The sequence below is a fragment of the Chrysemys picta genome, chromosome 23 (genome assembly GCF_011386835.1).
Source record: "Chrysemys picta bellii isolate R12L10 chromosome 23, ASM1138683v2, whole genome shotgun sequence".
In the NCBI taxonomy this organism is placed as follows: Eukaryota; Metazoa; Chordata; order Testudines; family Emydidae; genus Chrysemys; species Chrysemys picta.
This window is the reverse complement of record NC_088813.1, coordinates 10,891,038-10,918,503: the sequence shown is the minus strand read 5'-3', so window position 1 is coordinate 10,918,503 and position 27,466 is coordinate 10,891,038. Positions and strand designations below refer to the sequence as shown.

The following is a 27,466-nucleotide window of genomic DNA, read 5'->3' as shown; positions in this document are numbered from 1 at the left end:
GCCTTTGGCAGCATGCCTGCGGGAGGTCCACTGGTAACGCGGATTCGGTGGCAATTTGGCGGCGGGTACGCCGAATCCACAGGAACGGCGGGCGTCCCGCAGGCATGCTGCCGAATCCGCGGGACTGGGGACCTCCCGCAGGCCCGCTGCCAAAGGCAGCCTGCCTGCCGTGCTTGGGGCAGCAAAAAAGCTAGAGCCGCCCCTTGTAGGCCCTATATAAACAAGCCTGCGGTGCACCTCTGCAAGGAAAATTAAAGGCTAGATTGTAGCTTTAGGCTCAGCCCTGAGCAAGGGCTGGCATTTAAGCTGCCTCCTTTCCCTACCCCCGGAGTAGCTGTGTGAGGAACAAACCCCTTCCCCCTTGCTCTGAGTGTGTAATAATTTGCTACTGGCCTATATCCACAGCAAGTTCCAGTGAGCCCCAGGACAGCTCAGCTGTGCTGGCTGGCACGTTGAAGGGGGAAGCCAAAGATCCACCTGCCCACTCCCCCACACCTGCTCCCCTGGGGTGGGTGGGGTGAGCCGGCGCTATGCACCCAAACCCAAGGTCCAAAGAGCCATCACAGGGCTGGCAGACAAAGGAGGTCTGACTCCCCCTTAGTGCCCTGCAGGGGTGTCACGTTAACTGTTGAATATTGACTCCTTTAAATGGGCAACGGAACTTCACGTTCCTCTGATTGTTCCAGGCCAGGCTGGACGTTTCCAAACACACCTTTCTGTGGTGAGTGTGAAGTCACCTTCCCAGCGGCTGATCCGGGCTGGGGGAGGCCAGTGGTATTACAGGCAGGCTCCAGGTTCCACCAGGGCTGCCCGATACACAGAGAGCTGCTTGTTGCTGACTGTGGGAGTCCCAGGCAGAGAGCCACATTGGGAAGACATCGAGAGACAGTCGGGGTTACGGGGTGAGAGGTGCCACAGCTCTTCCCTGGGTTGGGTTGCACCCCAGAATGTGCGTCACAATGGGCAGACAGTCCTAGTCACAATCTAGCCCAGAATCCCTCTGTCTCAATTTAGGAGAGATGGCCCAGTGGTTAAGGCATTAGCCTGAAACTTAGGTTCAATGCCCTGCTCTGCCACAGACATCTTGGGTGGCCTTGGGACAGTCACTTTGTCTCTCTACGCTGCAGTTCCCCATCTGTACAATGGGGACACTAGCACTGCCCTGCCTCACAGGGGAAGATAAATCAAGATTGTGAGGTACTCAGATGCCCCAGGAATGGGGGCTCGATACATAACAGAGACAGGCAGACAATCCCCATACTAGGTAGGGAAAACGGCACCCCTTTTAGAGAGGGGGAAACCGAGGCACGGGGTAGTTATGTGACATTGCCAAGGCCACAGAGAAAGTCGGTGGCGGAGCTGAAAATAGAACTGAAGACTCCCAAGGCCCAGCTGTTAAAAAACACCAACAAAAGAACCCTTGTAGGGGTCTGTTTGATATGGGGCGAGGGTCCTTTTAAGGATTTGCACATCAGGCTAAGAAAAGTGGCCGGATCGAGGCCTGTTTTTGCTTAAAATGTTTTTAACCCTACAGTGCTCTGGCCAGGGTTAGGGCCCGGCTCCCCAATCGGAGGGAGTAGACACTGCCTGGCCGCATAAACCTTACTAACCCTGTCCCCTCTCTCTGTCTCCCCCTTTCCATGGTTTTTGTCCTGCTCAGATTCCTTCCACCGTTCGCTGTATCCACAGTGACAAGATCCTGGCGTTCCAGCAGCAAACCCAGTTCCTGTGGGAAGCATATTTCTCCTCCGTGGAGAAAATAGTGCAAACCACCCTTGAGGTGAGCCACAAACTTCTGGTATCTCTCCCACAGCAGCTCCCTCGGTGACCTTTCCACGTAGTTTGGTTGTTTTGAAACAGGCTGCTTGCAGCAGCAACAACAGCTGGGACCCACAAGAGCCGGGTGGTGGAAAATCCCACCCGGTCGCCATCCCGTAGGGGGTGAAAGCTGATCAAGGGAGAGGGACTGGTACCGGCTCAGTGCGTAGACTGATGGGAAATGGATAGCTACTGCAGTGCCAGCCACTAGGGGGCACTGTAGGGGATGGGGCAGGAGTGCTGGTTGTGGGGGGCTGCCTAGCTACTCCAGTCCCAGCCTCTCCCAGCAGGGGGCGCTGTAGGGAATGGGGTGCTGGCTGATGGGCTTGCCTCGCTATGCAAGAGGAGCGTATGCCAGGTGCCTGCGTCAGCCTCATTGGGCAATATTTTTGTGGACTTTTCTGCACAGGGCTGGGAAAGGCTCAGAGCTCTGGTCCGTGTGTTAGCAGCTGGGATCGGAGAGGAAGATGAATTTGTTCAGCTAAGTGGAAGGGGACAATAACAGATGTTGCCCACGGACCTGTTGCTTTCTGGCTTCAGGGCAATTCAAATCCCTACTGTCGCCACTCTGGGCACTCGAACTCACATGTTCCTGAGTAGCTCAATGGAAAGAAAAGACTTTAACTGGAAGCAATAAGCAGGATGCCTTGTCTACAGGAAGCCAGCTGCCGCATAGCATCTAGCGGGGGCTTCCCAACTCTGCCCCGTGTTTGGCTTCTAACCCCGTTTCTCCCTGGAGTAGAACATGAGCATTTGTGTTTTATACACCACTCTCCTCCTTTAAGGCATCACTGGGTGGCAGTGGATAAGCCAGTAAAGAAATAGGTTCTCTAGCTCATTCTGTACCAAGCTACCTCTCTGCCTTTACCCTGTTCTCCTCCCCTGGAGACCACAGGTTCAAATCCCACCCCGCTCCGTTATGACCAACATTTACCATCGGGTGGCTCTTCAGTGGCACACGTGACGTGAGCATGGGGGGGTTCTCAGCACAGCTCCCAGTGGACAGGTTTCCACACCAGAGAGACCATCCCCAAAACTGATGACCTCAGCAAGGCCAGGAGCTCGAGCAGACCCAGGACCAAAGTCATCCTCCGTGTAACTCCACTGCAATCCACGATGTTGCACCAGGGATGAATTTGGAATCCTGGTGCTCACTTATCTATCACAACAAGCCTCTGACACACTGGCAGGGCAGGGCGGGGGAAGCTTGGCCTGCCTCTGCCCTGTGGTGAGGCAACTGGTGGGCTGCGACCACTGGCCAACATCATCTTATTGTTTCCTTGAACTGTGCTGAGCTCCCTCATCTCCGTCTTTCTCCACCTGTTGTCTCTGATCTTACTGTGAGCTCTTTGGGGCAGGGGATATTTTTCGTTCTGTTTGTACAGCGCCTAGCACACCAGGGTCCTGGGGCTCCTGGGTGCGACCACAGCACAATTCATAAATATCATAATCATAGTAACAATAATAACTAACAGAGGCCTTCAGGCCCCAGGGCCATCTATGCCGCCCCTCTGCCGAGTGTTAACTTCACACACAGCAAAGCTGTCAGGCTGCGAGTCTTTCGACTGGCATTTCCCCTTTGGGAGCAAGATCTGGACTCATCGATATCTTTAACACAAAGCCTCCCATTGGAAAGGAGAGCTGCAGGATCGTGTCACGATCCAGGGCTCACCCCCCGACGATAAACAGAACAGAGTTTGATATCTATCCGCCAATGTCATTTCTGGACGGCCTGCCAGCCTGGGCCGCAGGGAGGCCGCTTCTCCCTGTTATTCCGGTTGGGTCGGAAGAAGGACGTGCCAGGAAGTCTGGTTTGTGCCGTTTCCAGCCCTGTTGTTGCAGATCAGCAAGGCTGCGATCGTTCAAAGCAGCACGGTTGGCCGCTCATCCAAACCAAATGCCTCGACCTTCTGAGGTTTGCTCAGTGTTATAAATAGGGAGCGAGCTCCCGGGCCAGATTTTGTACCCGTGGGGAGGTGCCCCAGCATGAGCAAAGCGCTCAGCGTCTGGATCCAAAGTGCCCTGAGCTCCTGGGGGGCTGGTTCATCTCAGGATAGCTGGCCAGTTCTAGAGCTGGGGACTTGGTTTCAGCCCATCTCCTGGTTACGCGTTTGGGCCTGGATTCTGCTCCCACTCACTGGTGTAAATCAGGAGGAACGCCACTGAAGTCAGTGCAGTTACCCTGGGGTAAAGCTGGTGCGGCAAGGGAATCAGGAAGTTATGCATTGACCGCCATACAGTAGAAGCAGGAGCCCGCCACCTCCCCCCAACTTTCAGGCTGAGGGATGGTTTCGGATGGAAGCCATGCAAAATTCAGTGACCAAGTGGGGCAAAACGTGGTGGATTTGAATCGGTTTCATGCTGATTTGAACCTCAGAGCAAAAACTCAGGGGGATGATCCCTCCCTCTCCAAATCAGCCTCCCGGCCCCCCAACTCTGCACCACTGCCAGGTCCTGCCGTGCCGTCCGGGGCTCAGCAGAGCGCAGCACACTCTTTGTTTGGGGGAGGTGGGGGGGGGCCTGGCTTGCATTGTCCCAGCCCCACGTTTGCAATTGGATGTCGTCTCCTCTGCGCAGCACTGCTGGATTGATGAGCCTGCTTGCGAGGGTGACGAAAGCCGTCTCTATCTCCCCGCAGATAATAAAGGATCGGCTGTTTCATCGAGAATCCCGCCCCAAGTTCGTGTGGAACACGCTGCCTGGGGGGCTGCTGGCTCTGCCGGAGTATTCCACCCACCTCGGCGACTTCCCTTTCTACCACCTGCAGCACGGTAGGAACCGCTCCCCCCGCCCACCCCTGGACGTGCCCTGGCGCGTCCCTCGGGAACCCCTGACTGACCCGCTCTCTCCCTTTGCAGGGTCCAGCCCCTCCGGCAAGTTCACAGCTTTCATCCGGGCCGTCTCCCCCGTGGTCTCCCTCTCCCAGCCCATCCTCAAACTCATCCAGGCCGTCTCCAGATCCCAGCACTGCGCCCAGGTCAGGGGCAAAGGTTAACTCCCCCCCCCGGGCTCCCAGGTTCTAGCGCTGAGGAAGAGAAGGCGAGGGCCCCTACTGTTTTGTTCTTCCTGTTAGACCTAGAGACAGGCCCGAACCAGATACCCCCGGGCTTTGGGAACATTTGGGTGGGATCTGAACCCGTCTCCCATTGAAATGACTGGAAAGGTCCCCGCCGACTCCAGCAGGCATTGGGTCTGGGGCCTTGGTGCTTTAGCCCCACCTCTGACACTGGCAGATAGAGACCTGGAAAGGCCCTGGTTGGTCAGCGGAGGTGCTGAGCCCCGCCCCCGAAAACTTCCACCAGAAAGTCAACCCACAGCTGCTCCATTCGCCCCGCTGGAGCAATGCTAATTTACACCCACTGAGGATCTGGCCCCACTGATTTGAATGGAGCGATGCTGAATCACCCCATGTGGGGATCTGACCCACTCACAGCTATGGCGTGACCCTGATTTATGCCAGCTGGGGGCTTTGGGCCCATTGACTCCGATGGAGTGACACCAGCCATGGAGCTGGCCTGGTGGGATTTGCAGATGTTCAGCACCTCTGGAAATCAGATGCAGAGGGTTTATTTGGGGCAAAGGGATGGGAGAGGGGAGAGTTTTATGTACCTCAATCAACCACCCTCTTTAACTAGACCTCGTCCCACGCCCGCAGCCCCGGGCAGGCGCGTCAGCCTTGGCAGGATGATTTTTAATTTCGAGCTGGGAGAGCGCTTCCAGGCCCCAATTAGAAGCTATTTACATAGCAAGTAGAAGTTAAAAGCAGCCACAGGTGAGCGGTTGGGCCCCTAGCGACGCCCAGGTTTGTTTGATTAAAGCGCGGGTGGTGGCTCGGTGCCAGGCTCGAACTTTCCAGCTGGGTGAGAGGACTGGAAGACTGTGGGTTTGGGGCACACCCTCTGCCCTCCCAGACACACAGAGCCACCTCCATGCGCTGACCGAGGCGCCCTCGGGTTTGGTTTTAGATCCTAGTCCTGTGGAGCTGCGAGAAGCCGCCCCCGCCGAGGGGGAGATGGCCCCAGACAGCAGTGCCTTTGACAGTCATTCACGGCCGGCGGAAAGTAAGCGGGCGCCGGGTCGGTTTGTTTGTGGGCCTCCGTTGGCGGGACAGGGAGGGCTGTGAACGGGCTGTGCACCCCCAGTGCACGGTGGGGCTGCCGCTGGCCGCTCTGGGGCAGCCCGGCCCTCCCAAGGGCCAGGGGAAAGCGCGGCCGAAGAACCGCAGCGCGGATTTGTGCGTCAGGGAGTGGCTCAGCGGTGGCCCAGCCAGGACTCAGCGGCAGGTGCCCGCTGCTCTGCACTAGCCTGCAGTCTCCAGGGGATGGGGAAGGGGCGGAGGGGCTCTGGCCCCCTCCCTGACCCTGCTGTTCCCTCTTGCTCAAGGTAAGCGACCGTTTCTTCCCGTACTCGGCCATCGGGACAGATGCGGTGCTGAGCCTGGATGAACACACCAGCCTGTCGACCAGCGAGGTGAGGGGATGGGCGGGGGGCTGGTGGGACGCAGCGAACTAGATAAAGACGCCTCATGGGAGAGCAGGAGCTCAAGGGGCTTCACAAGCTGTCCACGGATTAGCCACTGGGCCAACAGGGACGATCCCTAGGGGCTCCGGCCAATTGGGGGGCCCTGGAAAAATGGGCACCCCCGTGCCCTGACCCACTCTGCCCCCCCGGTGTTCCTGCCCTGCCCCACTCTGCCAGCCCACCCAGTGCTCTGACCTCACTCTCCGGCAGGAGCGCAGGACAGGGGTGGGGGGACTGCAGGTGGAATGGGGGAAAGAGGCCCCCACTTGTCCTGCCCCAGGGCCCCCCGAAACTATAATCCGCCTCTGCACACAGAGCACCATGGAATGTGCAGCCACCTCTCGGGTGGAACGTGGCAGCTGTTTAACAGGGCGCAGCAACTCTACAGATCATGTGATGTGCCGAGTGCCCTCAACTCCCAGGGCCTTCTAAAGCAGGCTCACCATCGCAGGATCAGGCCCCAGTTGAGGGCAGGAGGGGCAAATAAACTATGGGGGAATTGAGATAGACCCTGTAATAATAATCAAGCTAGAATTTGGCCAGGACTTTGGGGTTAATACTCACCTCTTACAAAAAGTGCCCCCGGCCCTGAACAACCAGCATCTCCCCAGCACAGCACCCCATGCCAGGTCATTGGCACTTCCCACACTAGGGCACCAGATCTCCCGGGCTAACCAGGGCTGGGCTGGGCGAGTACTTGAATAAGAGACCTCCAGGAAAAACCCAGATGGCAGCATGCCACCTCCTGAATCGCCCACGCCTCTCGCTGAGACACCTGGCTGGGCCCGGCAGGCCCTTCGCCCAAGTACGCGCCCGGCCCAAGGGCGCTTACCGCGTGCAATGCGGCAGGCTCACGTGGCAGCAGGCAGCCTGGCCTGCACGCCAAGGACTGAGGCATTGCGTTTCTGCTCTTAGCTGGTTGGGGTGTGGCTTGGGGTAGAGGAGCCATGTTCTCAAAAGGAGTGGGGAGGTGCAGGTTGCTTGGCGCAAGGCGTCGAGGCTTGGAGAGGTACAGAGGGCATTTTGAAGAGGTGTCTGATCTTCGCAGAGAATAGCAATGATGGTAAAGACCTAGTGGGTCAAATCCAGACCGCCTCTGTCCCAGCCAGGGTAGCTCTGCTCTCCACAGTGTTCTCCTCCAAATGATGGAGGCATTTGATTCTGGATCTGCTGCTTATCGGCCCTGCCCTGGTGGTGAACTCTCCCTGTCTGGCTCCCCAGGTTGACTTTGCCTTTGTGGTGTGGAGGAGTTTCCCTGACCGCATTGTTGGGTTCCCCATGCGGAGTCACTTCTGGGATTCCAGCCAGAGCCAGTGGGGTTACACCTCCAAGTGGACCAACGAGTTCTCCATGGTTCTCACCGCAGCTGCGTTCTATCACAGGTAAAGCACCTTCTCCAGAACTTCCGGCCTGAGGGTCCCAGGCAGAGTGAACGCTGGAGGGCTCTGTTCTTCCACCCAAAAGCTCCACTGGAAGATGAATTAACTCGAAGCCACCCAGTGGTAGGAACAGTCGATAGCCCAGACATGGAGGCTTCGGTCATAACAGGCCTGGAGTTAGATAGAGGATCTCAAAGCACTTACCCTGGACTGGGATGGTGGCTGCCATTTGCTGTATCTGTGCAGTGTCCGGGACAACGGGACCCAGCCTGGCCGTGTGCTAGAAGTGGTCCTGCAATGTAATCGAACCCCATGCCCTGGGAAGGAGCTCACTAGAGCTAACCTCCTTTTGAAGACAAGGACAGTGAAGCTCAGGGAGACCTCGGCCAAGCTTTTGAAAAAGAGGAGGCTAAAGGTAGCTCCCTAAATCCATACGCAGGGACCTAAATAAGTGGCTGGGGTGCAAGGAATGCCGAGCACCCAGCGCCGTGCATCCAGGAGCGCTACGACTGGCGCCCGTTTTAGAAAGTCGCGGCCTGAGTGTCGAGGGCGGGAGGAGAACGCAGGTCTCCTGCCTTCGGCTCACAAAGACCAGCTTCATCTGTGCCACGGATGGAGCTGCCGAGCCAGGCGGCTGGTACATTAGCCTGAGCATCCGTGGCTGGGGAAAATCCCAGCCGTGGCAGGCCTCTGGAATAGAGGAGAGGCGAGGGACACAGAGCGAGGACAGGGCCTGTCTCCTCCCCCGCCTGTGCCGCCCCGTGGAAGGAGAGGGCCGTTGTGAGTTGCATTGGGGCTGTAGGAAGCCTTTGGCCCATGGGATATGCTCTGGCCACCCCCAGCCCTGGGGAACGGGATGGTCCCTCAGTGGCTCATGCTCTTTGAGACCCCCCCGCCGCAGATATTATCACAGTCTCTGCCTTGCTTCCCCCACTCCCCCAGGTATTATCACAGTCTCTTCACCAATTCCCTGCCTGCCGGCCTGAGGAGCCTGATTGATCAGCTCTCCAACTGTGAAGACATCCTGATGAACTTCCTCGTGTCTGCCGTCACCAAGCTACCTCCCATCAAAGTGACCCAGAAGAAGCAGCACCAGGAGGCGGCCCCCCAGCAGGTAGGGAGTTGAGAGACTGAGACACGAGCATACCAGGCATGGGGGGCGGGAGGAGGAGTATAGACTCCTTGAAGTTAGGGTCCTCTTGGGCCCCCTTGGACAATGCGGATGGGTCCTGCTGCCTGGGCCCTGGTGCCCTGCCCTATTCAGTCCTTCATGACTTAAGCAACGGAGCTGCCCTGTCCCCGAGGGAAGCCGTCCCGCACCAAGGTAGATCTCACCACTAGGCAATGTTTCCCCAATAGCCTAAAACACCCAGGCCTTACCTATTAACCTCTTGCTGCTCAGAGCTATATGCCCAGGGGCCACCCTAAATATTTCCTTTACATCCTCAGGGCTTACCCCGTCCCAGCACCCGCAGAGAGCGCCGTCTGCTTCCCACCCTGCCTCCTAGCCAACTCCCTTCAGAGCCCTATCCTGCGCAGCATCGCTCCGGCCCCCGGGCTGCAGCCGCGTGGGGGCAGAGCACAGGGCTGGCGGTAGGCAGGTTGTGTGTATCCCAGCTCAGCTCAGAGACTGCTGTGCCGTGTAGGGCAGAGGGAGGGGGAAGGAACCGGAGACGGGCAGTTCCCTCAGGACAAGACAGCAAAATAAAAGACCGATACTTACCAGATGGGCGGGAGGCGCAGATTGTAACTGTTAGGTGCAAAATGTTCTCCCTAGAGCGGCAGCAACTTGTCTCTCCCTGATTTAAAGGGCCAGCTTCAGGAAAGGCATTCTGGGAAAGGCTCCTATCAGTGGGCGACCCCACAGGCCACTGCTTCTACTTTCCTCCGGGGCCTGGTCTTAGGCCACATCCCCTACAACGAACAACAGTAGCTGTTGCAACACGGCTCCCACAGGGGGTTCATTGCTCGGGGTGGGATCTCTCAGAGAGCTGGGGAGTGCCTGGTTCTCCGGCTTGTTCAAGGCCAACCTAGGATTTCGGTGGAGAAGGGAGAGCTGTGGAAACCCCCACCTCTCAGCTCTCCCTCTGATCTATCAGTCCCTTAGCTCCTGTACCCCCACTTTTCCTGTACTACCTCCGTCTGTAGTTTTGTTGGCTTCTCCTCTCCCTCCTTTGGGGCTTACTAATGAGCTGTTAGGTCAAATGCCTCTAATTTAGGGTCTGCTCCTGATCCCGCGGAAATCAATGGTAAAACCACCGTTTTCTTGGGAGCGGGACAAGTCCCTAAGCCTGTGCAATCGCCCTGAGCGCTCTCTTCTCCCCTTGCACTCCGTAGATGTCCAAGAGCGCGGCCGTCTCCAGCGGGAACCTGCACTTCTCCCAGCGCCAGGACTGCCTCAACCAGTTCGCAGCCTGGTTTGGATACATGCCGCTGGTGCATTCGCAGCTCCGCCTGGACCCCGTGCTGTTCAAGGACCAGGTGTCCGTGCTGCGCAAGAAGTACCGGCACTTAGAGAAACCCTAGCGCCGGGGAGACCACCGCGGAGCCCTTGAGAAGCAGAGCTGGAGAGGAGGCAGCCGCTGTGCGGGACGTTTTATTCCCATGCTCCTAGGATACCGGACTGAGCTGGAATTCCAGTGCTACAGACTTTAACGTTACTGATCTAGCCTTCGTTACAGCCACGCGAACTGGAATCCCGGTGCGGCCTGGGGCAACATTCCTTGCTTAGAGCTCCCTAATGCTGGGCTCTGAGCGGGATACACTCACGTTCACAGTAGCTGGCGAGATACTGGAAGGAATTTTGGTCTTTATTGGGTTTTACCAGTACAAATAAAGGTTTGAAGGAATGATGGGCTCTTCCATTTCTTGACCTGCCTTTGGAGTCTCAGCCTGTCTGCCTTAAGCAAAAGAGGCTGGTTTTGAATGTATATTCCACTGATTGTCCTGGTCGCAGCCACAATCCCAACTTCAACCCACCAGAGATGCAGGAGCAAAAATAGGTTCTTGTGGAGGTGCGGGAACACAATCCAGGGATCGTCCCTCCCTCTGCTGCCACTAGGGGTCAGCACCTGTCTGGGATACTCACACTGGGGAGTTACTGTAATGTTTGCTCCCCTCGTAGGAGTTTGATCTTCCGTGAATCCAAACTCATTTTATCTGGAAAAGGCATCAAGGGTCTGTTTTACACCCATGCATTGAACAGCTCAGACGAGAATGAAACCCAGTCATCCTCCCATCAGCAGATAGAACTGTTTATTGTCCTCAGATAAAAATAACGGCGGGTCGAGTCTGCTGTGCCTCAGAACAACTCAGAATGTGCCACCAAAGGGCCAGGGAGATGTTTAGAAAATCCCTGTGTCTGCGACTAGCCTTGTCTACCTGTTCTTGCCAACCCACGAGGTCAAAAATCATGAGTCAGGCCCCCAAAATTACAAGATAGGCTTAAAAATCATGAGATGTAAAAAGTAGTAAATGGCGCGTTTTTTTTTCTTGGCCTTGGGATGATGGAACATTTTGGGGTCACATTTTTCCAGCTTTTCGCTGCAACCAGGAGAGCTAAAAACTTACTGTTTTATTCCCAGTGAAAGCCAAGAGTCTCACATAATCACCTGACTCCAGGAGCTGGGGCTTTAAGACAAACATCATGTGATTTCTGATTAAACTCGCCAGGGTTGGCAAGAATGGCTACCAGGCATGTTCTACTCAACACAGTGTCACTAGCGTTAGGCTCGTGGGGTTAACTCACCCTGCACAGCAATCGTGCACTCAAGAGGGACGTTATTGTTCTTCCCGATGGAAACCTAGCTCAGGCTCTTGGCGGGGCAAAGCAATTACCTCCAAGCCTGTATCGTTTCTACGTGTTCCCCTAAAACGTCTCATAGCATCTAGGGTGACCAGGCAGCAAGTGTGAAAAATCAGGGCAGGGGTAATAGGAGCCTATATAAGAAATAGACCCAAAAATCGGGACTGTCCCTATAAAATTGGGACAGCTGGTCACCCTAATAGCATTGTTCTGTATTAAGCAAAGGATGGAAGTACTGCAAGCAGTGCACTGGGAACCAGGACACCTGGGTTCTACTTCCAGATGGAGCAGGGAAAGCTGTTGAGTAACCAGAGCAGGGAACGGAGCAGCAGAACGCCTGGGTTCTCGGATTCACTTTGGCCCAGCTCCTCGCAGCATTCAGGTCCCCACATACCTTTGCGGCTTTGGCCTCGGTGATTAAGAGGGCTCACTAATTACGGGGGCCCCGTTTGAGACTCCTCGGGCTGGATTCTCACCTTGTGTCGAGCACCCCAAATCCTGTCGAACTGAAGTAGGGCCTGATCTGCAGCGCCCGCTGCTCTCGTGTTACACGTTGGGTGCTTGGCAAATGGACACGCAGTTAGCAGTTGCTTTGGAGAACGTAGGCCTGGGCTGCCCCGTGCCTCAGTTTCCCATTAGTAAAACAGCTACTCTGCCCTAGCTAGACTTCCTTACCTCAGAGCGGTGTTGTGGGGCCTGAAGTTTGTAAAGCACTTTGAAATCCTTGGCTCAAAGGAGCAAGTGTAACCCACACACCTTCTGGTGTGGTGTTCTGGCCCATCTAGTGGCACCGAGACCACTTAGAGAGAGAGAGTTAAATGAGTTTGCTCTACAGCCAGTTGGCTTTTAGCTCATGCAGTAGAGGCTCATGCACTAAGTTCCAGAGGTCCCCGGTTCGATCCCGCCTGCCGACAAACAGGGTCTGTCGGTGTTACACAAACACAAAGCATTAGCTCTGTTTGCTTTGTGTAGCCACGCAGGACTCACCCCTGTGGCGCCTCCTGCTAGTGTCCTGGGAATTAGCTTATTTTCCAGCCTTGGAGCGCTCTCTGCAGGCTGGTGTCCCGCTGCCGCTGGGCCCCCACGTCCCTCCCTGGAGTCCGGTGCTCCGTTATCTGGGGTGCTGCCTCTGGCAGTAACCCCTCACTCTTAGGGTCTCCCCTCCCCAGGGAACCACCACCCCCTAACCCCACCTTGCCTCAGTCATAGGCTACTGCCGGTCACCAACTAGCCCCCACTCCCTGGGGCAGACTGCAGTATAAGCCACTCATCACAGGCAAGGGGGTTTTGGACCTGTTGCCTTTCCCTGCAATTCAGTACCTCTATGGGGTCTTAGACAAGGCCCTGCAGCCTGGGGAGTTGCCAGCCTGGAGCTCCCCAGCCCCTCTGGCCTTTCCCCAGCCCTGCCTTACTCTAGGTACCCTGAGCTTCCCAGCAGTCAGGCCCCTCTCTCTCTGAAAGCAGAGAGAGACTGTCTGCTCCCTAGTCCACTGCCCTCTTATAAGTGCCAGCTGCAGCCTGACTGGGGCGTGGCCCAGCTGTGGCTACTTCCCCATCAGCCCAGGTTTTCCCTACCACGGCCCTCTCCCAGGGCTGTTTTAAGCCCTTCAGGGCAGGAGCAGGGTTACTGCCCTGCTACATGTTGGCATATAAAGAACCCATGCGGGACTGTGGACTCAACAAGACAGGGCACCGTTGTGCAGAAATTCACGCTGTTAAAGCACCGCAGCAGCGGTTGCCAGAATTCTTGTGGCACTGCTGCAGGGAAGCTCGCAGCAGAGTCCTATTGTTCAGTTTCTGAGCTGAACGAGGGCAGCATTATTAGCGATGAGCCCGAGAACCCGAGCGCTTGCTGAGCAGAACCTGTCAATGGCAGAGAAAGCAAGAAGGCCAAACGGAAGTCATTAGCTCCTAATTAAACAGCTATAAACATGGATTTGGACCAGCCTCAAACAAGAAGATAAATGAGACACAGCAGCTGCTTTTGACGCAATCTGCCGAGCAGGCAGTTAGGTTGCTGCCGGGGTCTCCAGAAGTGATTTGGTTTAAGGTTCTCGGGCTCAGAAAAATGATGCTTATAAATAAAGCTGGAGCGAGGCTGGAAGGAGACTACGAAGTCATAAATAAATCCCGGCGGTGGATTTCCCACGGGAATTTCAGCTGGGGTGATCTGAAGGAAAGAGCTGATCGTGCCGAGAAAGCTACAGGGCTCCCACGGCTTATTTCTGATCATTGAGCCTTTAATTGCTTCCCCATGATACAAATATCTCGCCTTTATCCCTCTCCTCTGCCAGGTTCCACAAACAGGAATTGTCTCACCCACCACTGAAATGCAGCCTCCTCTGGGGTGGCATGCAGCAGTAATTGACTGACAAGCACACACACACACACACACACACACACACACACACACACACACACACTTTTGCAGAGGGAACTGAAGACTACCACTTCTGGCTGAAATTGTTGGCAAGCTTTTAGGGAGGCAGATGCCCAAAGTGGAATTTAGCCAGGGCATGGAAGTTAACATCCTGTAACTCTTGTAGAAGAGGGTCCCGGTCCAGGACTGTGTAAATAGCTATGAATGGTCAGGGTGGCTGGCTACCTACAAAGACAGTGTTGCCTAGTGGATATAGCACAGGTCTAGGACCAATGTTACCTAGGTTCTAGTCCAGGACAGCTACTGGGTGATCTTGGGAAGTCATGTTACCTTGCTATGCCTCAGTTTCTCCAGCTGTAAAATGGGGATAGTAATAGCTCACCCATAAGAGGGGGGAGGGATAGCTCAGTGGTTGGAGCATTGGCCTACTAAACCCAGAGTTGTGAGTTCAATCCTTGAGGGGGCCATTTAGGGATCTGGGGCAAAATCAGTACTTGGTCCTGCTAGTGAAGGCAGGGGGCCGGACTCAATGACCTTTCAAGGTCCCTTCCAGTTCTAGGAGATGGGATATCTCCTATAATTATAACTGGTATGGGACAATTAATTAGTCCATATCTAGTAATTTGCTGTATAAGTGCACTTGTTTTTAAATCTCCCAGCCAAGTCCTAACCAAGCCCAATCTTCTTAGCTGGGGAAGGCTGCTCAAAATCCACATCTGACACGGACCCATTTGACTCACCCACATATTAAAACCCTCTGAGGTCAGCCTGAGTGTAAGCCATGAATGGAGATTCCTACAGCCAGAGGACCAGAGCCTCAGCAGGTGTAAATGGATCGAGCGCCACGGACTGCAGGGCTGCTAGGGTGATTTACGCCAGCTAGGCCCTCTGCCGATTTCCTGCAGCTGAGGATCGGGCCCTACGAGGTGAAAGCGGTTTCTCTAGCAGAGTCATTAAGGCCGGGGCTCTCCTTGCCGTCGCTGCTTTGAAAAATGACAGCTCCACCAGTCGCCCGAGAGAGCCGTAAAAACGCTCCGAGGAGTCTATAAACAACGGGAAGCCAAGCCCGTTGGGAGCGATTATTTCATAAACCGAGCGGCTCATACCCTCTGTGTCATAAATATCCCTTCACCGTGGCTGCATAAATAACCCCGAACGAGCAGCACAGTAAATAATCTTGGGACAATCATTCGTGCCAGGGAGCAGGCCTCGGCGCCCATAAAACACGCCTATGGGCACAGGCTCCCTCTCCCTATGGGGGCTTAGCTCCCTCTAGGAGGTGCTGAGGACCCATAACTCCAACGATGTCAATGCCCTGCTCGCACTAAAACAATCTGTCACTTGGGCAGCAAGGAACTGACCTGATGGATCTTGTTGCAAGCGCCTGCCGCTAGTGACTGACCGGAGACATCCAACCCACTGTGCTGTTCATGCCCTTCCTCCCACTGGCTGCAATGCACCTCACTGGCTGTTGCTGGCGTTCATGCGGCACTGCTCTGAGGAAGCTCGCAGCAGAGTCACGTTCGGTTTTCAGCCTAACAAAAACAGCGTAGTAGAGATGAGGTGCTGAAAGCGTCCATCATCCCAAAGTCAGTCCCCCCGCTCCTCCTTTCTGCTCTGCATGGTCACGGGCAATCTTCATCCACAAGCGTGCGCTGTTAAAAACCGTCTGGGAAGGGAGGGGTGGGAGAGGGAGGTGGCATAAGCACCAGGGAAGGCAGGATGGGGCCTGACTCGTGCGGTTTGCACCGTTGCGGTTGGCAGTGCTGAAACTGCCCCCTCACCCGCGTGGAGACCCAAACGCACCAGCCCGACTGCAGCTGGGCACGGGAGTTACTGGGCTAAGTACGGGGCTAGCTGGGTGGAATTCTACAGCCAGCAATATACAGGAGGCCAGATGAGATGACCTAATGCTCCCTTCTGGCCTTCAAATCCATGCCACAGTGCCATGCTGTACATATGAAATCTGATCCCAAAGCAGCCCGTTACCACCAGCATCCTCACCCCTGCACTCTGGGTAAGAGACTGATGGAGCTGTGCCATGGAAGAGCCCTGGGTGTGTCTAGCGCCCCCTGCAGGGCCCATTGGGGTAATGCAGCACCCACTACTCAGGGCAATAAAAACCCCACGGCATGGAGTCCTGGAGCCCAGGGCAACTGACTTGGACTGTGGGGCTAGAAATCGCAGTGTAGCCATTCGGGCTGGAGTTCCAGCCCAAGCCCATATGCGATTACGTTTTTTCCCCCCTCTTTTATTAAGAACGGGAATTTACTTTTCTGTCTGTCAGTGTCCAGCATTTGAATAATAATCACTTCCCCTCCATCCAGCAGGTTTCCCTTCCTTAGCGTTCGGATATCGATGCCATTGCTTATCCAGGCAGTGACTCTTGCAGGAAACACGGCAGTCTGCCAATCCCGCACAAGGCCCCCTAGGAGTCTCTCTCCAGTAGCGTGTGCAAATGGCTGATGGGTGCAAAAAAACGGGGAAGGGTGCAGAGGCTCGTAAATCAAGGGGGTCTTCCTCATTCCGGGGGAATGGGGCTGCTCGAGATCCCGGCAAGGTCAGAAAGCCAACAGCTGCCCGCAGCAGCGTCACATGAGCTCGGCTCACGTGGAGCAGGGGGTTGCGTGCACATCTGTCAGCTGGGGCGAAGCAGCAGGGCTGGGGCTGGAAGGCTTTTGCTCTCAGCGATGGATTGCAGACATCTGCCCCTGTTTGCAGTGCTTTCTAGGGGGGCTTTTCATTGCTGGTTGTTTTGAAGTGGAAGTTTGCAGGGGAAAGAAAATGGAGAGGGACGAGTGGCTTGGGGGGAAGCCACAATGCAACTGGGGCCTGGGTTTATTCTGGTGGAGATCACTAGCTATGCTTAAGGTAGGTCTACACTGCAATCAAAGGGCTGCTGGCTGGCCCTTGTCAGCCCACTTGGACTCACAGGACTTGGGCTGCCGGGCTAAAAAGTGCAGTTAAAATTAAGTAAAATGTGTTTTTAGTGGAGTGAAAACCAATTGACTAAAATAGAGCAGCTAACGGCCATAACAGTGGCTGTGTCAGAAAGTGAACAGATTTTATTTATCTCTACTAAAGAGGGTACAAAGTATACACGTGTGTTTCTGATACCTGCGTTAAGGCTCCAAAACTGATAACTCAAGGTTTGGGATTGGGAATATCTTGCTGTATTGTTGCCTGATTGTTCTAAACTTACATATACATTTAAAATAGGGCTTTAAGTGGTGTTTGTATATATATTTTTTTGTTCTTTATATAGGAATTCAATACAGTGCTCCTGCCAGCTAATTTCTAAGTTGTTAGCTGCAAAAACACTTAAGAGTTCTCAGGTGCCTAAGTAGCCCCTGGAATCATAGTTAAAGTTGCACCGGCCCCCAAATGTGAACTGGCCCCCCCGGTTCCCGATGCTTCTATGGCAAACCAAGCAGACGAGAGCACTCTGAGGAGTGGACGTGCCTCTCACACGGAGCATGAAGCCAGAGGGACAGAGTCATTTGATCTGCTTTATTTTCAGAATATTAAAAGGGTTGCTCCCTGTTCGGGATGGGATGAAAGTGAAATAAAAAAGAAAAGAAAATGTTACGGTCTCTCTAACACAGTGCAGGAGAGAACACAGTCCTATCACCTCATCCCAATGCCCCAGGGATTGGCGTCCTGCTGCCTCCAAACGGGCACTTGACCACGGTGTGTCCTTATTTTGGGTGGCAGCAAAGGCGCTCTGAGGTAGCAGCGTTCCCAGGACTGTTGGTCCACAGTTGGTCGTCAATTCCCCCCCCCCGGGGAAAGGCGGTCAGTCGGAGGGGCTCTGGCATTCCCGGCAGTCTCTCATGTCCTCCGAGTAGTTCTCGATCTGGATGGTGGTGGTGTGGAAATTGAACGCTCCTTGCAGTTGGGAACTAGCCTCCTTCAGGATGGTCTGTGCATCGGCGTTTTCATCTGGAACAAACACAAGCATGGAGGCTGGAGAGGTCACGTAATGGGGTAAAGACTTGGCCTTTGAGCCTGCCGGGGTGCACTAGCCGGGTCTGCCTAGCAGCGGCGGCTCCAGGCACCAACGCTCCAAGCGCGTGCCTGGGGTGGCAAGCCGCAGGGGGCACCCTGCTGGTTCCTGCGAGGGCGGCAGTCAGGCCGAGGACCTCCCGCAGGCATGCCGCTGAAGACAGCCTGCCTGCCGTGCTTGGGGTGGCAAAAAGCTAGATCCGCCCCTGCTGCCTAGGCCAATCAGTTTGCAGGATCAGGGCCTTAAACTGTATAATTTGGGGGGCAGGGAATCATATTCTCTTATCTAAGCGAGACTACGCAAAACCCAGCCAAACCACAAAGGTCTCTTGGGGTGGAAACTTGTGCAAAGCCACCAAAAAAAAAAAAAAGGCTCCAATTTTGTACTAAAGGATCATGAGTGAATCTGGGTGAATCTAAGCAGAGCTCTGAGCTGGACGCAAAACCAGGCGAAGCCAGTGAAGCATTGCGGAATCTCCCATGATCCTCCACTTCCAACAGCTTTTCTGCCAAGAGCGCTTGACGCCTCCAAAGCGCATCTGCTTGGAACATGCTGTTCTACACCAAGGGTACAATCCAATATCACTGAAGCAACGGGAGCATTTCTATCAGGTCCTAAATGTGTGTGGTGTTATTGTAGACATGTTGGTCCCAGGATATTAGGCAGACAAATGGGTGAAGTACCATCTTTCATTGGACCAAGTCCTGTTAGCTCGAAAGCTTGTCTCTTTCACCGACACAGTCCTGAAGAAGAGCTCGAAGGCTTGTCTCTTTCACCAACAGGAGTTGGTCCAATAAAAGATATTCCCTCACCCATCTTGTCTCTCTAACGGGCAGGCAGGGCAGATACTTACTGATCGCTATATGGACTGACAGCACCGGGTGCGACACAGTCAGGGCCCAGATGTGGAGGCTGTGAAGGGCTTTCACACCATTGATGGACAGCAAGATCTCCTTCACGTTGTTAAAGTCCACCCCTTTCGGGGTACCTTCAAGACAGCAAGAGGAACACAGGGTCAGAGCCCCACATCGGCAGGAAAGGGAGGTACCCTGTAACCCACGGGAGAACATACCACAGGGACGGGACCGGGTTAACCAGTCGTTCACTTAACTACCCTGCTCTGTAGAGCTCCTTACCTTCCATCAGCACTAGGACGACATCCCGGAGGATGGTCAGCGTCGTTCCAAGGACCAGGATTGAGAACAGGAAGGTACAGATGGGGTCTACGTATTTGTACTCTGGCTGGTAGGAGGAGGAAAGCTGTTACGCGGTATATTTAATATAAAGCTCACAAATGCCTCCTATTCAAACAACTGCCCGTGTAATCTCATTACACAATGCTCAACGGTTTCCTTCCTGAGCTTCGTTCCAAATGAAAATTCCATTTTTCCTTTTGCAATTGCACCGTGTGTAGTGACCGCTGAGTGGATCACGAGTTAAACAGAGGTGCAGCCCGGTCACTGCTTGGATGGGAGGCCTCCAGGGAACGGCCAGGTGCCAATAATTCAAAACGTTGCGCTCTTTCCTCTGAGTATGAGCAAGTCTGCACCAGCAAGGGTTTGCCAGTGTAGCTCTACTGGCAAACCGTCCTCGTGTAGACGCAGTTTAGAGTGTCAAAAAAGTGCTTGTCTCAGGATCTCTTACCCACTTTTTTGCCGGCATAACTGTACATGTGAAACTCTGAGCAGTATAAGCATGTTGCAAATAAAATCACATCCCTAAGTGACATTAGTATGCTGGCAAAAAAATTCAGTCTAGACCTGGCCTGAGTGTTGACCCAATGCCCCAGCATAGTGTCACCGGACCACCTGGCCTCCTTTCTGATGAGAAGAGAAGCAGAGATCCTGACCGAGTGTGGACAATAAGGGTCCTATAGCACAGAGCTGGGGCATCAGCATTAGTGTCTCAGCTAAGTTCCAACTTGGACAGTACATCCCTGCATTCCCCTGAAGGTTCAAGTTCACAGAGAATCCCTCACTTCCTATCCTACGTGGTTGTGGAGTGCTGCTAGGCAGCTGCTGCACGCCATTCCAGAGGTGGCTGCATTTCTGTGGTGGGGGAAGTAAGTGAAATGCAATTAAAAAAAAATAAATCCATATATCATCTGTGTTCTGCCACTAACTTCCCCTGCGTCCTTGGCCAAGGCATTCAGGGAAACGAAGGCAGAGAGGTTAAGTGACTTTCTCAAGGATAGAGAAGGAATTACCGGCAGAGCAAAGATAAGAACGCAAGAGTTCCTGGCTCCCAGTTCTGTGCTCAGACCACACCTTCCTCCCACAGGAGTACCTCTCCCTTCCTCCAACCGGGACAGCACGCGTCATGCTCCAACTCCCGTGCCACAACAAACGAAAGACACCCCGGACATCACGCAGCGGGGACTTACCAGCCTTCCGTGCCCAAGACACTCTTAGCAACAGAGCCCGTACCTTGAAATATATGATATATGCAGCTACCAGGACGCCAACGCTCTGCAGCAGGTCCCCGACCACATGGATAAAGGCGGCCTGGACGCTGGCGTTCCGCTGCTTGCTGTGGCCATGGTGGGTATGGCCCTGGTGGCTGTGCCCATGACCCGACTGGTGAAGAGTGACTCCCATTCTGCAGGGAAAACCGGAGCAGCGAGGTCATCGAGCGAGGCACCTCAGCCCACAGCCTCCTCCCACGCCTTCTGCACCAACCGAGACAAGCCCTGCCCGCAGAGGGACAAAGCTACCTTCCCTGCATCTCCCCGTGCAGGGGGCGGTGCTAGGTTCCACACCGCTCTCGCTACCAGCTTCCGACCCAGACTGCGACATACTCATCTGCTCTGGCCTGTATCCCTCTGGCTCGGTAACAGACAGCCTGGAGCCCTGACATAGAGGGAGGCTCAGATCCTCAATCCTATGCCCCACCGCGTGGGTCAACAGAACCCCAGTCTGGTAGTTCCCAGTAGAGGCAGAGGAGACAGCCCCCTTGGTGGCTCAGATTTTAGATACTAGCTCCAGGGAGTGGTGGTCGAAGGAAGAGGAGCACAGAGCCCTGCATGGCCACTTCCAAACCCACTTGCAAAATCCCTTCTGGCATTCTACCAACCAAGGGCCTGCCCCTGCTCCCAGTGGAAATCAACAGCCAGACTCCTGGGGGCTTCCAATGGGAGCAGGATCGGGCCCCGGGAGACCGCTAATCCCAGGATTAATGGCCTGTTTGGACTGGCGGGCCTTTCAGATTGGCCAGAAGAAACATTCCAGTGTGAGGGATTAACCTTTGCAATTTGATCAGCAGTTAATGAACCTTCCCGCACATGCACCCCCTCGCCCCGGAGCGTTCTCAAAGGAGCCGAGAGCCAGTGACCCGGCCAGACGTACATGATATTCACTGCCACAGCGCAGGCAGAGGTGATGAGCATGGCGCCCCCTTCGATCTCGTAGTTGTTTGAGAGCAGACGCTCCACTGCCAGGTAAACCAAGACTCCGGTCACCACCCAGATCGACAGCACTGAGAGCAGGGCCCCCAGGATCTCTGCAGAGAAAGCCCGGCCCACGCAGGGTTAGAGAGCAAGAAACGCACAGCAAATCCTTCTCCAGACACCCAGCCCTCACCACACGGGGGACAGCAGCCACGGAGCCTCATGCAGGGACTTCTCGGCTTCACGGCCGCCACCCCAGGGCTGCACAGATTCCCCCAGCCCCAGGGACTGACAGCGGGGTTTGTGGTGAGCCGCTTCCGTTGGCCTTATGCAGCTCCTGCACCAGGGAAAATTGCAGCTCCTTTATGATCCATATATACCACCGGAGAAGCATATAGGGGTTGGAGCTGGGAGGGGGTGGGGGGTTCAGAATTGACCCCTAAGGGCTGGTCTACATGGGGAAATATACTGGCATACCTCTAACAGAATAACGATTCTTCCACTCTAGCTATGCTGGTCCATTTGGACTAGTCCTAAAGGAGTTTAACCATTCTAAGTCACACCCTCATTGTTAGTTGCTTCTGATCCACCCTTCCCCTCCAGCCCCTCGGCTCGTCAATCATACCACCTTACCCTCCCCTCATGCCCACTACTGAAATAGAGCTGACGTGTCCGCTCTGAATTCAGCTCTCTGGGCAGTATACTCTCCCAGAATCGTTAAAGCGACACAACCCCGTCTAGTGTGGATGCAGTGACGCCGGTATCAAGGTGCGTACCCCGCTTTCATTTATACCTGTAAGGGAGGGGGCATAAGAACAAGGTCTGCTCTACACAGATTTTGTACCAGTTTATTTAACTCAGAAAATTTTTTAAACCGAGTTACTCTGGGACAGCTGTGGTGTGGATGCAGTTATACCTTCCCCTATGGAAATGAGCTATTTATTAGATAAGCACCTATATACTGGTAAAACTGCATCCATACTAAGCGGGTACCATTTTAACCATCCCAGGACGGTTAAAGCAATACAACTTTGGAGTTTAGACACGACCTAATGGGCCTTTACCCCAAGAGAGCTACATACGCGCGAGGAGCGGTACAGATTTAACTCTTTCAATTAAACGTCGCCTCCCCCAACTGAAATAACGATAGCGGCACGACACCTATTTACAGACCAGGCCTCAGTCTGCAAGCACCTTTCACAGCACTAGCTCAAGGTTAGGAAAAAATGAATGATGTCAAGATGACGACAGCAGAGAAACACCATGGAGATGGCTGGGAACGGAGAGGGGAAAAGGGGACTGGGTGTCTCACAAATGACAAACAGAGAGACAGACAAAGGGAGACTGGCGATGGGAATGCGAACAGACCTTTAACAACTGCAGCACTAAAGGGCCTTTATAGGAATGTAGCGAACAAAGGCAGTTGGAGGTTTCCCCGCCCTTGGGCAGATAGTGGGGCTGAAATAAATCTACCCAGCACATGGGCTTTCGGCTGCTGCATTTCGCAGGAGGCTCTCCTTGGTTTCAGCAAAGCCCTTCCCTGGTTAGAACTGCAGCTAAGTGATGAGCAAACTCTACCTTGGGCAGGTCGTCCTCAGATGGAAGTTAATAGGGGTGGCCCTTAAAGGAGGGAGGGAATTACTGTATCCAAATACCAGGTCAGGAGAAGGGAAGGGGAACATCCCATTCCAGCAGGAGTGGCGCGGGGCTGGTTACAACTGGACCCAGCGTGAGGGGGAAGTACTTGCTGTCAGAAGGACCCAGTGGCTCAGCATGGGTGTTCGCTGGGGTAGGGTCCCACAGGGGTCACTAATGATCTTAGAGCCAGAGATGCCAATGATCCTGGAATAGTGGATCCACAGGGGCAGCCAAATGGGACAATCACAAGCCTCACCTGCTCGGGGGAGTCGGAGTTAGCAAACAGCTTGCACTTGGAGCTACTGCAGTAGAGCTGCAGATGATTTCCGTGCATTCAGGTGTGGGCGCCGCAGGGTTGGGTCTGTTGGATCCCAGTTCTTAGCCTGCGTTGGCTGGATGGGACTTGTGTGGGATCCGGACATCTTCCCCATCCCCCGCTGCTCTGCAAATGTCCCTCCCTCCCAGCTGCATTCAAGAGCCTTTGCAAAACCCACACCAAGGAAGCTCCCTTCCTTTCAGATAACCCCAGCAGCAGAAAGGAGCATTGTTCGATGTCACCACACCCAGTGTTGTTCTTCCACTGAGCACCTGGGCTTCACACCCTGCCCTGCAGGGGAACCCACTCAGCAAGTTACCTGCTCGGTGCCAGCCAAAGTTCATGGTTTTAGTAGCCGGCCGCGAGGCCATCCACAGGGAAAACAGACTGATCATCATGCTGGCGAAGTCCGTCAGCAGGTGAGCTGCGTCTGTCATGATGGCCAGGCTGTGGGCCAGGTATCCCCCTGAAGTTGTGGAGGAGAAAGAATGAGTCAGTGAAAGGATGGAAGCCCCCAGCAGCACCAACGCTGCCCCTATGCCCTTCACAGATGGGGCACACAACCGGTGCCGAGGAAACCCTGAAAAAAGATCAGAGTCCATGTGATGGCAGGCTCCCCAGACCAGAGGGGCTCCCGGTAATAACCAGAGCCTGCTGCAAAATACTCATCTGGGTTTTCTGTCCCAGCAGAACCCCTGGTAGCTGGAGCCTACCCTAGTGCCAGCAGTGGGGCTATGAGCTGATGTGACTGTCTGTATCCTCCCCCATGGCCCCTCACTAAAGGTGACTTTGAGACAGCCTATGTACTTCAGTCTAGTGAAGGACAGCCTCAGCTATCGTGCTGTTCACCCAGCCACTCTAACCCAGGGCCCAATTTTGCCCCATGGCAGTTTTTGCCGCCAATTTCAATGGGCTTAAGATCAAGGCCCTAAGGTTTGATCCTACCAAGTGCCCACCTTGCAGGACCAAGCCCGCACACAGATATACAATTATATTTTAGGGATTAGCTCTTTGAGCAATTAAATGCAACCACTTCTAGGGCAGACCGCAGCAGCTGTTTAACAGCCACACATAACAGTTTAGGGAGGAGGCAGCGAAGAATCTCTTGTCCTATCTAGCTGTTCCAGCACCTGGGCTCTTACCAGGCAAGGAAGCCATACAACATAGGCTACTTTGGCATCTTACCTACGACTTCTCCGGTCATAAAGACCAGGCAGATCACGGATGCGACGTAGAGTTTCCTTCGAGCCCGCTGCTTTTCGGAACTGTAGTGGCTGCCAGCAGCCCGGTTGGAATGACAATGCTGGTTCCCCGGGAGGCCCAGCTCAATGGAGGACATGTCTGGAACGTACTTGAGCATGGAATTGCGAAAGTTCTTCTCGGAGACGCTCAGATAGGACCTGAACGACAGAGAGTCACCATTACTGACCACTCTTGGGAGCTGCTGGCTGAGACACTTGGGGAGAGGGGGAAGGAGATTTCCAATTGAAATTAAAATGTTGCCCCTTTGTACCCAAGGCCCTTTGAGGTGCCTACCTTGAGATGCCCAATTCTCAGACAGTGCTGGAGCATTCACCCTCTGAAAGCCAGACCCCTTGGCGCCATCTCACGTTGGGCACCCCAAAATCACCAGTCACTCTTGAAAGTCCTGGCCCGAGCCTAGCTAGTCTCCCCTGCTTGAAAACACCCCTCCATCCAGGGAGGAATGGAAGCTCTAAAGCATGAGATCCCCACCCCTTCCTTCTTCCACCCGTCACTCAATCTCTGCCCTGGAAGCCCTCCTCTTCCCCCCTTAGCACTCTAAAGGAACCACAGTTATTCCTGATGTAGCCCCCATTTCCAAGTTCCCCCCAATAAGGGGCAGCACATGGAGGCAGTGGATTGGTTTGGTCTCCCAGACCAAATTACTGGGGGGCCCTTCTGTGTCACCCCCAGAAGGGCAGAGAGACTCCAGGGCCAGGGAAACTGTTCAGCTACCTCCCAGCCAGAAGCAGGTGCCCTGGCACCCAGATCCTCAAAGCTATGTAGGTACCTAATGCCCATGGGCATCAATGGGAGTTGGGCACCTAAATACCTTTGGAGATCCGGGCCTGGCAGCCTGGAAAGGGGAGAGAGGAGGCTGCAGCCAGGCTGGGCTCTCTCCCTGGGGTCCCACAGTGCATGGGGGAGACAGGCCAGCCCAGGAGCTGCAGAGCTGGGCTGGGGGGAGCACTGAGATCCCTTGCAAGAGATGGGGGCAGGATGGGGGAGATACAGGGGGCAGTGTTATGGGGGAAGGAAGGGGGCTGGGGTTTGTTACTGGGAGGAGGCTCAGAAGCGGGGGGGGAATACAATTGCCCCATGGAGGAGGTAACTGAAGGGGGAGAAATCGCCCCTCACCTGTCTCCGGGCTCCTCCAGCAGGTGCCGCTTCTCCTCCCCGTCCGCCATCCCCACCTGCCGGGGCGCGCTCGGCTCCGGCTCCAGCTCCCCTCCGAGGGTCCCCCGGCTCCAGCCACCCCCCGCGCCGGGCTCGCAACTGCCTCTTTATCTGGCCCCGGCCGCGGCCCGTGTGAAGCGCTGGGGACTCGTGTGCAAAAGGCCCGGCGGGGGCGGCGAGCTCTGGCCAGGCCGGCTGCAAACTTTGCAGAGCTGCCTCCCGGGGCCGGGGAGCCGAGAGAGCCCCCGGCCGGCCACTCCCGTGCGCTCCGCGGGGCGCATTGCGCCTGGAGAGGCTGCGCGCCTCCCCCCGGGACGGCGAGGAGGTTCCCCCCGCCGGGCCCAGCCCTGCCTGGGGGAGAGGGTCTGGCCATGCAACTCCTTGGCATGCTCCAGCCCCGAGTCTCCCAGCCCAGCCTCCCCCTTCTCGGAGCGACGGATCGGGCATAAGAAGGCAGTGATCCCGCTGCCCCAATCCCCTCTCCCGGGGTGAGCCATGGGCCGAGTTACCGCCTCCCATCCAGCTCCCGCTGGAGCCTGATTCACTCCACGTAGCAACTGAGAAGTAAACCCGCAGCAGGAATGCGAAGCTCGCTGGTTCCCCAGCTCCATCCTGTCCCGAGCTAGTCACCTGTCCTGACATCTGGGCGCCCAGGCAGCAAGACTTCCATAGGGCAAACTTAACCCCCCTGCCACATAGAACTCCAGGAGCTTAGCAAACTCCGAGCCACGTGTGAAATATATGAAATCCCTCAACAGTTCCTGCTGCATCCCCCTTCCCCACACCTTCGCCCCCAGTGCCAGGAGGAAAAAGGAATGGGAAGCCTTGAGTTAGACCTTGGAGCAGTTTAATGGATATCTGCTTTTAAATCGATTTAGTTGAACCAGTGCAAACCCCTGTGTGAACCCTCTTAAACTGGTTTTAACCTGGTTCCTTTAATTGAAGTGATTTAAATGAAGGTGGTTTGAATTTAATTTAAAGCTTGTTTAAACTGGCTAGGTCTACACTACCCGCCTGAATTGGCGGGTAGAAATCGACCTCTCGGGGATCGATTTATCGCGTCCCATCGGGACGCGACAATCGATCCCCGAATCGGCGCTCTTACTCCACCAGCGGAGGTGGGAGTAAGCGCCGCCGACAGAAAGCCGCAGAAGTCGATTTTGCCGCCGTCCTCACAGCGGGGTAAGTCGGCTGCGATACGTCGAATTCAGCTACGCTATTCACGTAGCTGAATTTGCGTATCTTAAATCGACTCCCCCCTGTAGTGTAGTAGAGTTTAAACCTGGCTTGAATGTAAACGGGTTTAAATCCATTCAATAGCGTCCACATGGGTTTCACTAAATCAGTTTAAAAGCATATCTTTAGTTAAACGGGTGACACTTTTACTAGAGACAACCCTAACAGAAACTGGTAGGGCTTTTGGGATATTCATGTAGCCATCCAATGTAGCTTGTGTTTGAAATGTACTGTTTTTTGGCCATGATCCTGCAAAAACGTATGCTTGTGAGTAACATCTGTTGAGTTCAGTAGGACCAACTCACCTGCATAAAATGACTTGTGTCTATAAGCTTTGTAGGATAGGGCCCTGGACTGTAAACTCTGGAGCACAGATCCCCTTTCCTCTATCGACTGTACAGATGCTGCTCAATAAATAAGTGATCTCCTCAGGAGCGGCACCAGGGTTTTTGCCGCCCTAGGCGGCAGCGCTCCTCCTCTGAGCATTCGACGGTGGGGATCCTTCCGCTCCGTGTCTTCGGGGCACTTCGGCGGCGGATCCCGGAGCGAGTGAAGGACCCACTG

At 54.8% G+C, this 27,466-nt stretch overlaps 2 protein-coding genes across 5 annotated transcripts in view; one reads left to right on the top strand and one right to left on the bottom strand.

Moving 5' to 3' along the window:
- EXTL1 (exostosin like glycosyltransferase 1) overlaps window positions 1-10,567 on the top strand; it is a 47,149-nt gene extending 36,582 nt beyond the window's left edge. Inside the window, exons 4-11 of the mRNA XM_005302044.5 lie at window positions 1,661-1,780; window positions 4,457-4,589; window positions 4,677-4,795; window positions 5,784-5,879; window positions 6,202-6,288; window positions 7,561-7,721; window positions 8,661-8,832; window positions 10,056-10,567. Of these exons, the coding sequence (XP_005302101.1) occupies window positions 1,661-1,780; window positions 4,457-4,589; window positions 4,677-4,795; window positions 5,784-5,879; window positions 6,202-6,288; window positions 7,561-7,721; window positions 8,661-8,832; window positions 10,056-10,244 (1,077 nt within the window). The 3' untranslated portion in view covers window positions 10,245-10,567. The remainder of the gene's footprint in view (window positions 1-1,660; window positions 1,781-4,456; window positions 4,590-4,676; window positions 4,796-5,783; window positions 5,880-6,201; window positions 6,289-7,560; window positions 7,722-8,660; window positions 8,833-10,055) is intronic.
- A 6,831-nt stretch (window positions 10,568-17,398) lies between these two features.
- On the bottom strand, window positions 17,399-26,567 carry SLC30A2 (solute carrier family 30 member 2). 4 transcript variants are annotated; one of them, XM_065576731.1, is made up of 8 exons: window positions 26,297-26,566; window positions 24,434-24,648; window positions 23,568-23,714; window positions 21,254-21,407; window positions 20,336-20,507; window positions 19,046-19,151; window positions 18,763-18,897; window positions 17,399-17,845 (listed from the first exon to the last, which is right to left on the bottom strand). In XM_065576731.1, exons 1-8 carry the CDS (start codon window positions 26,434-26,436, stop codon window positions 17,700-17,702), a joined length of 1,215 nt encoding a protein of 404 aa, XP_065432803.1. In that variant the 5' UTR covers window positions 26,437-26,566; the 3' UTR covers window positions 17,399-17,699. The 4 variants fall into 4 exon arrangements, with proteins under 4 accessions (XP_065432803.1, XP_065432804.1, XP_065432806.1 ...); XM_065576732.1 differs by lacking the exon at window positions 26,297-26,566 and adding an exon at window positions 25,628-25,818; XM_065576734.1 differs by lacking the exon at window positions 26,297-26,566 and adding an exon at window positions 24,785-24,896.
- Window positions 26,568-27,466: the final 899 nt, after the last annotated feature.

What these genes read in the sequence shown, in the direction of transcription:
- SLC30A2 (XM_065576731.1), bottom strand. Translation starts at nt 26,436, where the DNA reads ATGCAGCAGGAACTGTTGAGGGATTTCATATATTTCACACGTGGCTCG. An exon ending in CTTTGGCTGGCACCGAGCAG is followed by an intron (nt 21,408 to 23,567) that starts GTAACTTGCTGA and finishes CTTTCTCTGCAG; the next exon opens with AGATCCTGGGGGCCCTGCTC. An exon ending in GTCAGTCCATATAGCGATCA is followed by an intron (nt 17,846 to 18,762) that starts GTAAGTATCTGC and finishes TGTTTGTTCCAG; the next exon opens with ATGAAAACGCCGATGCACAG.